The following is an 11,713-nucleotide window of genomic DNA, read 5'->3' on the forward strand; positions in this document are numbered from 1 at the left end:
CCCTTTGAGTCCAACACACACACACACACACACACACACACAGCAGAGGAGACTGAAGAATCCTGAATGACATGGAACAGATGTGAGCGTTGTGCTGTGGACACAGAAAAGAGACAGACAGAAAAAACAGAGACAATTAAACAAAGATGAACTTGAATGCAGTTATATCACAATTAATCTTCACCAGTTTCTGGGCTTTACATTTAATTATGGAACATTTTATTTCTAGAACATTTAGAACAAATATTTCCCTCTAAAGAGAAAGACATTTAGAGAAAAGTTTGAACTGGTATTTTACAGGAAACTCCATGCAATAGGCTCAGGCTCCGCCTACTATAGGCTCCATGATGATGTCATGGATAATTTAAAAGTCAAAGCAAGCATGTGCATATTTTTGAGTGTGTGTGTGCATGTGTGTGTGTGTGTGTGTGTGTGTACGTGTGTGTGTGTATGTGTGTGTATGTGTGTATATGTGTGTGTGTATGTATGTGTGTGTGTTTGTATGTGTGTATGTGTGTGTATGTGTGTGTGTATACGTGTGTGCGTTTGTGTGTGTATGTGTGTGTATGTGTGTATATGTGTGTGTGTATGTATATGTGTGTGTGTGTACGTGTGTGTATGTGTTTGTGTTTGTATGTGTGTATGTGTGTGTGTATGTGAGTGTCTGTGTGTGAGTGTGTATGTGTGTGTATGTGAGTGTGTGTGTGTATGTCTATGTGTGTGTGTATACGTGTGTGTGTATGTGTGTGTGTGTGTGTGTGTACCTACACTGCTCGGACCAGATTATTACAGTGTTGTATCCGGACAAAGTCAAACAGCTGGTTTATGGCCCTGTGTGCGAGTTCAGGACGATGTTCAGTGTAAGCTTCAATAGCGTTGAGAACCTGCTCTTCATTCTTAGAGCCGGTCACCTAAAACACACACATTTATATAGATACGAATATCAAGAATGTCATAATACATTAATGTGACTGAGTGGCTCATTGTTTTATTGATCAATTCTGTATTTATCATTAAATTTACACTGAATTCAACAATGTTGTGGCACATGACCACTAGGGGGAGACAAATCATCATGTCCTGTAACAGAGCTGACAGTTTACTTTTGTTTCATATTGTTGAGCTAGTATTGTTAAGGGTTGTACATCTTTATTAAAAAATCAAATAAAACATTTATATAATATGTGAGAAGGCTGTGATTAGACCAGAACTGACTGTGGAGTGTATTTAGTGTCAACACTAACTGAACTAAAACTTTAAAAGCTCACCCATAAATCCATTTTAAATAGCTCAAAAGTTCTAATTTTCAGTTTTCCAATTGTCACTTAGAAGTAGTTAAAATTTGACAATTTCATCAAAACACATCTAAATAGAAATAAAAGTGGAATCAGATAAGTTTAAGATAAGAAGTTACTAGTTGTACCTTAAAGGCCGGGATGTGTTTGACGTTACACAGTGTAGTGTTATAAAGACCCAGAAACTGCAGAGGCCTCTTTAAGCCCTGGAACGGGTAGATACTGCTCTTACAGGGATCGGTGCTGAAAGTGAGAGAGACAGAGAGAGAGATAAGAGAGAGAGACAGAGGAGGGGGACAGAGAGAGAGAGATAAGACAGAGAAACAGAGGAGGGGGACAGAGAGAGAGAGAGATAAGACAGAGAAACAGAGAGAGAAACACAGAGACATTTTTGTGTCCCATATGTACATAAGTCAATGGTTTCTGAATAAGTTTTATGTCATTTCCTGTCTGACACAGGATACGTACCTTGGTGGTCCCATGGCCTCCTCCATGTTCATCCCAGGTGACACATCCCCAGGTCATGACCTTGCTATATCCTTGCACAATGATCTGATCTCCCCTTCAGCCACAGCTCACAACCTTGGGGTAACCATGGACAATCAACTGTTCTTTTCCTCTCATGTTGCTAATGTGACTCGCTCATGTCGGTTTCTTTCCAACATTAGAAGAATTCGGCCATTTCTGTCCACACAGGCTGCTCAGGTACTTGTTCAGTCTCTTGTCATTTCTAGACTGGATTACTGTAACACACTGCTGGCAGGTCTACATATGAATGCAATCCGTCCTCTGCAAATGATCCAAAATGCAGCTGCCCGGCTTGTTTACAACCTGCCAAAGTTCTCGCATACCACCCCGCTGCTGCGATCCCTCCACTGGCTTCCGGTAGCTGCACGCATCAGATTCAAAACACTGATGCTGGCCTACAAAGCCAAAAATGGACCAGCTCCCTCTTACCTCAAAGCCCTCATCACTCCTCACACTGCACCTCACACCCTCAGATCTACCAGCACTGCTCGACTGGTTCCACCATCTCTCAGGGTAAGAGGTAAGTTTACTACAAGACTCTTCTCTGTTCTGGCACCAAGGTGGTGGAATGAACTTCCCCTAGAGGTCCGGACAGCTGAGTCACTGGATATTTTCAAGCGGCGGTTGAAGACCTACTTATTCAGGAAACACTTCAACTAGCACTTCTTTCCTTATCTTTTGCATTAAAAAAAAAAAAACGACCAACCAAGTGGAGGACGATGAGGAGGATGAGGACGATGAAGAGTTATCATCGTCCTCATCGTCAGTGGAGGACTCGGGGAAGATGTTTATGCAGTCGAAGAGACTGAGGGACACGAGCATGTTGTGGAAGTTGCACAGAGTCCAAAGGCTTTGGTGGAGACCAATACAGTCAGTCAAGTGGAGCTCCATCAGATCCTGGAAAAAGAAGCTTACGAGTTACAGAACAGAGACATCTGAGAGTAAAACCAACATACAGTACAGTGTTAGAGCAATACAACCACTTATTATTACAATGATATAGAAATAACACCATGTATTAAAGCATGACAGTGAATAAACAATTTATTACAGTGTTATAGCAATAACATGAGCTATGAAGGTGTTATAGCTACTAACACTATTATTAAGATGTTACAGCAAAAAAAATTATTATGCTAGTACAATTATAAGAGAACTTCTTAAGGTGTTATTACAATAAAATTACAAAAAAGTTAATTGTTAAAAAAAGTTGTTATTAAGGTGCTATAGAATCCTAATGAGCTGTTATTACTAGGCTGTGTGTGAGCACCTGCTTGCTGATGGCCTTGAGGTCTCGGTCTCGTACGACGTCCTCTCTGAGGTGCAGTCGGCTCAGTCGGGTGCTGTGCGGGTCGCTGAAGAGCTGAAAAAACCCATCCTGAGGCTCAAACTCGGTGTCTGTGTGCACCAGCTCCACGTACCTGAGGAGCAGAATTACAGAAATAAACAGCAATGTTAAAGTGGTATGAAATGACAAATTAATAGGAACTTATTATTAAAAATTATAAATTATTACATAAAAAACACTTATTATTATAGTGATCTATGAGACTATAATAACAGCCTTATTAATGTGTTATAACAAGTAATAAAGCAACTCGTTTTCAGGTGTAACATGGTTAAAAAACCTGTATAGGGTAATAATACAACTCATTATTAAAGTGTTATAGACATTCTTAGTGTTATAACAAAAAAGTACTTAGAAATAACAGCAACTAAATGATTGGTGTTTAACTGTGAGAAAAATGTTTCTTTTTAAGGTGTTAGAAATAAAATGAGGCATTATTACAGTGCTACAGCAACACAATGACTTAGTAAAGAGAAATAGGGACATAAATGACCTCATATTAAAGCGTTAGAGCAGTAAAAAGACTTATTACAATGTTATAGCAAATAAAAATGAAAAGAAAATTATTAAATTGTCATATCAGGAAAATATCGTATTAATATTAAAAGTGCGGTGTACAATGTTTGAAAAATGCTTCAGAAAACCGAGTCACGGCGACTAACAAAACAAACGTGTAGCCAATGAGCAGAAAGGGGCGTGTCTTGTCAATATGGGCAGAGAGAGTGTTCAGTGCGCATGTTTGACATTAGCCGAAAGCGATTGAAACACTGACATGGAGGATACCTGCCGTTACCTCTGCCTCGGGTTCTAGGTGTTGAACGTCATCCTCCACGTGAAACGGAGCTAAACCTTTTAACACACAGTACTACAAAAACACATCTGTATTACCATAGTATTACTCATTGTGTTCATTTATTGATAAAAATATCCCCTCGGCCAGCTGCCCCAGCAGGTTCCGCCATAATAGTTGCCTGGGATACGTATGTATGCGTGGGCGGAGCTATCAAAACAGGAGTGACAACCATTTGGATTAGGGGCGTGTTTGTTTTGGTGATTTAAAATGTCAACATTGGCTTTCAAACATCGTGCACTGCACCTTTAATTATCAATAAAATGACTAACTTTAAAGAAGTAATAAAATGAGGGATTATTACGGGGTTATAAACGATTCTGTTTCAGTCACCTCCTAGTGGAGATGATGCATGTGATGCTTCTGTAACAACTTGTCTGTTTACATCATTAATAGTAATAATAATAATAATAATAGTAATAATAATAATAATAATACTAATAATAATAATAATAATACTAATAATAATAATAATAATAATAATAACAATAATAATAATAAACAGTGTACACTTACATGTGAACAAGCTTGTCACAGATCTCACTGGGTAAGAAGATGTCTGGACGCAGGCACAGTTGGTTCCTCTCGCCCATGTAGCACATGGTTCTTCTGAGGTTCTTCAGACAGAACACGGTGCACAGAGACATGAGGCTCTCTGGATCATCCCCTGCTTTGGTTGCCATGGTGATGCACCCTTTCAGAGTCAGAGGTCAAACACCAAGGCGATGGAGGAAAGCGAACAGTGTGCTCAGATCTCAGGCATCATAAATACATATAATCATTACCTATAATTAATAATGTTTTATTTAATTATTTAGCAAAAATAAATCTGATTTATAAGTGTAGTCTGTAGAGCAACAGCAAAAATACAAGTACAATTTCTTACAATTTTATTTTCTCCAAAATTATAAAAAGTAACTTTGCCACTGCTGAAAGTGACAAACATTTGGACTGCATTTCGTTTGGAATTTAATTTCCCACAAAAATGTAGCATTCCTGCTAATATAAGTAAATATTGTGGTGACTGAAGGCCAATTAGCTAACAAGGCTAATTAATAGCTTAATTACAAACCATAAATCCAGACTCAGAACCCACATGTTTAGAAATGTATTTTATATTTGAACTTTTTTCTTTTAATTTATCTTATTATTTTGTTGTCTATTTGTATGTTTTATATTATGCTGTGTGTTATAAATGTATCTTGTAAGGTGACCTCGAGAGTTTGAAAGGCACCTTCAAATAAAATGAATTATTATAATTAATGTATTAATAATAATAATTAATTAATAATTAATAATTAATATATTATTATTACGCTGATCCACCAAATTTAAGACTCCTGAGGGTGGACAAAAGAGTCTTATTGTGTACATTATCAAATGCCACTGAAAAGTCTAGGAGGATGAGAACGGGTGAAGCTTGGCTGATGTAGCAGCATGTAGTTTCTCAGAGACTGAGGGCTGTCTCTGTGGAATGTGCTGCTTTGAGGCCAGACTGGTTTTGGATCTTTGGGATCTTGAAGGTTGTTCTTTGAGAGATAGACAGCTGCTTATAGACAATACGTTCAAGTGATACCAGTCTGTAGTTACTAATGTCTGATGGATCCAGAGCAGGTTTCTTGTGATGCCCACTGAGTGTTTTATGATATTGAATGTGTTGCGGAAATTCTATTCTATTAATCAGAAATAATAGTTCAATGTGAACTTTTCCTAAGTTGCAGAGAAGAACGCAGCAGAGTCCTGTGGAATATCAAACTTATTTATTCAACACACTTGCAAGTGTGAAGTCATGTGAGGCTGTTCTCTATTTATACAAGATAATGGACCAAAGGTTCATAATTATGTGTGCTTGAGGCATCTTCCATTGATCTTGTCATCCTCTAATCTTGTCATTGCACAGGAAGAGCAACGGTCATGCTGTTATTTTCCATACATCTGCAATGTTCTTACATATCTTTTATGCTTCGTGTGCAGTTTGGAAAACAGTTCAATCTCCCCTTTGTTATCTTTGCTGTTCCTAATTTCAGGTGTGTGTGTGTGTGTGTGTGTGTGTGTGTATTGATACAGAATGTTCAATGTTAATTTTTTGTTATTCAGAACATTTTTCTATTACAAATGTTACAACATTATATTTCTGGTTACGTTGGTTTGTTTCAGTCCTTGGTTAACGACCGCAGCTAATCCATGCTAGTTACTCGTTAGTTTTTGACAGTTAGGAAAACCGACAATGTTTGTAGATTCCGAAGCTCTTAATAAGGGCACAAGACCCAACTTTATGTATGTTCTGTAAGATTCCCTTATCTGTCAAACATATTTTATTAGATTGTCCTGGACTTAACACAAGCAGAATGCTCTTTTATGAACTTACTTCACTTAAGGACATATTTAATGACATTATTTGGTTTATGTGGCTTTTTGGTTTATGTGGCTTTAGTACATACTTATTTAATGTGGCAAAAGTATTGCGGGAAATGAATAAATAAAAGATTGAACAGTCTTTGGCACCTCAACTATCTAACTTTCCCATTACGTTCAACTCAAATTTGTGATTTGCTTCCACCTGCAAATTGCTTTGTGTATCATATTTAATAAACCAATCCAATTTAAATGTTTAAATGAACATGTATAGTCACACCATTGTAGCAGTGTTACATGCAGTAGACTATAAGGTAAGTAGTGATTGTTCATATGACGTTTACTCAAGTGGAAGAATGTAAGTAATAAACTTACACCTACTAGCACTATGCATTATATTTTGAAAAAGTAGATTATCTTAATATCAAAAACCTTAAATTTTCTCTGGACTCAATAATAAATACATGTCTGACCTTTGGAACGAACCAAAAAAAATAGAAAATGGCATTCATGACGATTTATGGTGATTTTATTTCCCTTTGCCTACATTGACGCTGATGCATTAAAGAAGGGGTCCCCTGTACCAAGATGGCGGCTCTATTGACGCATTCGTTCCAGTGTACTGCCTTATACAAGGCGACATCTAGTGTATATGTCTGAGGTAAGCAGTTAGCGGTGCTCTCTCAATATACAGTAGGGCTGTAAAAGTTTTGAGTAGTTTGATAAAGTCAATAATATGCAGTAATATTATTGTTCAGTGTTATAAATGTATTAGGAAGTGTTTTACGAATGGCTGGATTGGATTTAACGGTTTTATTACCGACTACAGCTGTTTGATATACGTGTGTGTGTGTGTGTGTGTGTGTGTGTGTGTGTGTGTGTGCGCCGACAAACTGAGGTGATTTTAACGAATTAAATAACTGCCTTTAATTTGTGCAGGTGAAAAATCACAGACAGAACAATTTTCTCATGCTGTACTCTTTAATCTGTCCAGTGCCATCTAAAGGACACAGAATAAACTCTCCAGTTCAGCAGCAGTTCCAGTTCTCCGTGTCTTCTGTTACACAACGCAGACTGTAGCAGTAGGCAGAAATAGGCTGGTTACACATACAGCATGAAATCATGGCTGGAGTTTGTGCTGGCTGTGTATGAACGGAATAGTGAGGTAATAAAAGAGAAAGAAAAGGCCCTTGAGTCATATTTATATAACAAATATTTCTTTTATTTACATTTATTTTACCAGGAAGTCTCATTGAGATCAAAAATCTCTTTTACAGGAGAGACCTGGCCGAAGTTAGCAGCCGTACATAAACACAACATATTAAAAACATACATACATACAATCATGCAAATACAAGGACCTCTCAAGAAAAACAACTACATGTCTCCTTTACCACATTTTTTATGATGGTCTTAAATGTATTTATTGATATACACATTTCTAATTTAAGATCTTTTTTGCAAGTTATTCCATGCCCATAGTGCATAGTATAAAAATACAGTTTTCCCCAAATCTGCTCAAACATCCATCCATCCATCCACATCAAATTTCATTCGAAGGTGCTGTGTGAATTTATAGAGAAATCTAATATTCAGTCCCTTCGAGGATACGAGTTGAAAGAGAAAACACTAAATAAATGAGGTGAACACACACTTTCCCCCGATACAGAAGATGATAATCAGACAAACATGTGGCTCGCTTTGATTCTGATGACGTCTACGTGAATGCGGATGTAGGAGCCATGTTAAGTGTACGTCATGTGACCGTGGGAGAATGGGGGTGTCAGTAATTACGTAAGGTTAAAACACCTTTGTGTAGCTCCGGAAGCATGGGGGTGAGTGTAGGAGCACATATTTTTTGGTTGACCGTATAATCACAGTATAAGAATAATATATTCATTGAGAAGCAGTATTGTTGAACTTGAGCAAATCAGTGTTATACATTGCTATATAGAAACTATCTTCAAATGGATGGAGAATAAACAGCAAACTGCAAGGATGATTAATGTGTCACGACTTTATTGCTCCCCACTCAGCTCCTTGATCATTGTGCCGCTACAGCGGACGCCATACTGTACGGTGAATTTAGCAAAGCGCTGCATGAGGCTGTTTTAAATAGGGTTGCAAAGGGGCTGAAAGTTTCTGGTAAATTTCCGTAAACTTTCCACAGGAACTTAATCTGGGGAATTTTGGAAATATTCAAAATTGGAAACTTTACGGGAATTTATGGGAATTAATTGGAAATATAGGGGAATTTATATAAACTATATCATATACAAACATAAATAAACATTTTGTTTGGTCATAAGCAGACATGCATGAAGGTAATACAAATTTGAAAAATGAAATGTAATAAACAAACTTAATAATTGTAATAAACATTATTTTATAGAGGTTTTTTATTTCAGGGGGAGTGAGTGTGTGGGGGGGTCATCAAATTATCTGTGCATGTGGTAACACTTCTAATTTATGATCTGATTTAGGATCAGCTTTCCAGCGCTGGAGAGAACTGAACTTCTCTGGAAACCGGGTTACAAACGTAACCTAGTGTAGTTCTCTGAGAACATGGCTGGAGTCGGGGTTCTACAGACGGAGGGCAAGGATGAAGGCAACAGCACCGTGTGGATTGGATTCATGGACATAGTTCCTGTCATCGGGGCAGTAAAAGAGTCAGTGGAGTTTGTGCTGGCTGTGTATGAAGGTGATAGTGAGGAAATAAAAGAGAAAGAAAAGGCCCTTGACGATATCGTGATGGTGAGTCATATTTATACAAAATCTTACAAATTCAAATTCTTTATTTAAACAGAAGGATTTCTGATGTTCTCGTGCATGAAGCACCATGTTGTTCGTATAAAACTCACATTTTACTCTCTACTCTTTGTTGATTTCCAATTTGGATAATTCAGTATAAAGCAGCAGCAGCAGACGAAATGGAAAAAGAGAAATGGATCAGTAATAAACAGACAGAAAAGAAGCGGTTTGAGGTCAGAGGTGAAGTGGCAAACATGTACAGCACAGATCGTGGTTTAAACTGGTGCACTGACATCATGAGAGAAGTTGTACCATTGTTTCATAGCAGGTAGTTCATGGTTGCCAGGTCTTGAACTACACTGTATTAAAAAAAAAAAAACTGTAGAAATTATAGGAATTACCTGGCAAAAAAGTTGCCAATAAAATCCTGTAAAAATGTTGGTAATTGTAAAATGGTTTGCTGTATTATACTGTATAGCAGTTTACAGGAAATTGTTGTATGCTTGTGGAAGGGAGTGGATCCAATGGGCAGGTGGTTGGTTTGTTCATATTCGAGAAAACACAGTGATTGTAAACAATTATCTACTGGTTTAATACGTAAGGAGAACTTTACTTGTACTGTTTTGTTTTCTGTAAAAGCAGTGACGTCTTACTGACCTGATTGTTGGCATGACAACGTAGTGAGTAAATAAAAAACTGTATTAAAATCACAAAGACTCGAGCCTGCTTATTCGATGTAATATAAATAAATAAAAAGGAATTCTAGAAAACAGGAGAGGTGTGAGGAATAATCCTGTAGTCCTGTGATCTAAAGCTAAAGAGTAGAATTAAAGGTGGAGTGCACGTTGTTTGAGAAATGATTCAGAAAACCGAGTCGGGCCGACAAACGTGTAGCCAATGAGCAGAAAGGGGCGTGTCTTGTCGATATGTGGCAGAGAGATCGTTCAGTGCATGTGTGTGACATTAACGCGGAAGCGATTGAAACATTGACATAACGGATACCTGCCGTTACCTCTGCCTCGGGCTCTAGGTGTTGAACGTCGCCGTCTGCATGAAACGGAGCTAAACCTTTTAACACACAGTACTACAAAAACACATTTGTATTACCATAGTATTACTCATCGAGATGATTTATTGATAAAAATATCCCCTCAGCCAGCTGCCCCAGCAGGTTCCGCCATAATAGTTGCCGGGGTTACGGGCAGAGCTGTCAATACAGGGGTGACACCCATTTGGGTTAGGGGCGTGTTTGTTTTGGTGATTTCAATTGTCAACATTGGCTTTCAAACATCGTGCACTGCACCTTTAAGTACGTAACCTAGTGAACCAGAGTTAATGTATCCAATGATAAAGACTTAAGCAGTCTTGTACATCGCTCTGGATAAGAGTCTGTAAATGTGTGTGTGTGTGTGTGTGTGTGTGTGTGTGTGTTCAAGCCATAAATTGTCCTCACTGACCAGAGATTGTGACGTGGTGTGTGACCTCATTCCAGAAAGTCCATGAGTTATGATGTCAGAGCATAAAAGACAATCTAGTGAAGCTTTTTCTCTCTGTCTCTCTTACACACTCACATTCTTTGTCTCACACACACACAGACACACACACACACACACACACACACATTCTCTGTCTCACACACACAGAAAGTCAGTTTCTTTCCAGCCTTGTTTTGTGCTCAGTCAAAAAGATGAGAACTTTCCCCTGGCTTTGTTCCACACACAGAAACACACACAGACACACACTAATAAATGATACAAACACTGTTAATCATGTGCCACACACACACACACACTCCTGTGGAAGCATCTCCCCTTTAAGTTAGTGTCATTTTAATTTTCACAGGAGTGTGTATTTGTGAGGATGAGGGTCCATCTTTACCCTTTGAGTCCAACACACACACACACACACACACACACACACACACACACACACACACACACACACACACACACACACACAGCAGAGGAGACTGAAGAATCCTGAATGACATGGAACAGATGTGAGCGTTGTGCGTTAGATTCCTTTCTTTAGATCCCATTAGCTGTGTTGTTCTGGTGTGTTTTAAGGTGGACCAGATGCTGAGGCGAGATTTCCTGCTCTGCACCTTTTACCTGCTGGTGTCCATCGGATCCTCCTTAAAATTCTCACACTGCTCCATCACCTTGCTGCAGGAAGAAAAAACAGTTTTAGATCAATATTTACTGTTCAAGGACCTGCAGTTAGTTAAATATCTAACACGTATCTATCTACATTTATTTAATTAGTTTTATAAGCAGCAAAATAAAACAAATCCATTTGTACGCCGCTCTGGATAAGGGCTTCTGCCAAATGTCAGAAATGTAAACACTAATAATAGTGAAATCCTGGGCTCTGATTGGTGCTAACAGTTTTCCTCCATCTTTGTGGATCAGTGAGAAAGTGCTAACTAGTGTAGCGCTGCTCCGGGGGGCGTGGCATGAATTCTAGCAGCGTTGCATTGTGGGCGTGTTTAGTGGGTGTGGCCTGTACAGCTTTTATCAGTTCCAAAATGAAACGTCTAATGAAAGGTTTCTAAACATCATCACAATGTTTTTGTTTTAAACTGAA

The 11,713-nt window shown here is 38.3% G+C and overlaps 3 protein-coding genes across 5 annotated transcripts in view; all 3 read right to left on the bottom strand.

Annotated features, from left to right (window-relative positions):
• Positions 1–754: 754 nt before the first annotated feature.
• Positions 755–1,812, bottom strand: LOC132859650 (protein zer-1 homolog). The gene is made up of 3 exons (XM_060890452.1): positions 1,764–1,812; positions 1,424–1,538; positions 755–911 (listed from the first exon to the last, which is right to left on the bottom strand). The coding sequence occupies exons 1-3, from the start codon at positions 1,793–1,795 to the stop codon at positions 765–767; spliced, it is 294 nt and encodes a 97-aa protein (XP_060746435.1). The 5' UTR covers positions 1,796–1,812; the 3' UTR covers positions 755–764.
• Positions 1,813–1,937: 125 nt separating this feature from the next.
• Positions 1,938–5,095, bottom strand: LOC132860355 (protein zer-1 homolog). The gene is made up of 4 exons (XM_060891541.1): positions 4,538–5,095; positions 3,094–3,244; positions 2,523–2,720; positions 1,938–1,949 (listed from the first exon to the last, which is right to left on the bottom strand). The coding sequence occupies exons 1-4, from the start codon at positions 4,702–4,704 to the stop codon at positions 1,938–1,940; spliced, it is 528 nt and encodes a 175-aa protein (XP_060747524.1). The 5' UTR covers positions 4,705–5,095.
• A 2,574-nt stretch (positions 5,096–7,669) lies between these two features.
• The window catches only part of LOC132859649 (protein zer-1 homolog), an 11,433-nt gene continuing 7,389 nt past the window's right edge, over positions 7,670–11,713 (bottom strand). For all 3 annotated transcript variants that reach the window (XM_060890451.1, XM_060890450.1, XM_060890449.1), the window contains exon 16: positions 7,670–11,292. In XM_060890451.1, the coding sequence (XP_060746434.1) occupies positions 11,235–11,292 (58 nt within the window). In that variant the 3' untranslated portion in view covers positions 7,670–11,234. The remainder of the gene's footprint in view (positions 11,293–11,713) is intronic.

This window comes from Tachysurus vachellii, chromosome 17 (genome assembly GCF_030014155.1).
Source record: "Tachysurus vachellii isolate PV-2020 chromosome 17, HZAU_Pvac_v1, whole genome shotgun sequence".
Classification (NCBI taxonomy): Eukaryota; Metazoa; Chordata; class Actinopteri; order Siluriformes; family Bagridae; genus Tachysurus; species Tachysurus vachellii.

Coding starts and splice junctions, on each gene's coding strand:
- LOC132860355 (XM_060891541.1), bottom strand. CDS start 4,704: ATGGCAACCAAAGCAGGGGATGATCCAGAGAGCCTCATGTCTCTGTGC. Junction 3,245..4,537: donor TGTGACAAGCTTGTTCACAT/GTAAGTGTACAC, acceptor TCTGCTCCTCAG/GTACGTGGAGCTGGTGCACA. Junction 2,721..3,093: donor TCAAGGCCATCAGCAAGCAG/GTGCTCACACAC, acceptor TTCTTTTTCCAG/GATCTGATGGAGCTCCACTT.
- LOC132859650 (XM_060890452.1), bottom strand. CDS start 1,795: ATGAACATGGAGGAGGCCATGGGACCACCAAG. Junction 1,539..1,763: donor GAGGCCATGGGACCACCAAG/GTACGTATCCTG, acceptor TCTCACTTTCAG/CACCGATCCCTGTAAGAGCA. Junction 912..1,423: donor AACACATCCCGGCCTTTAAG/GTACAACTAGTA, acceptor TGTGTGTTTTAG/GTGACCGGCTCTAAGAATGA.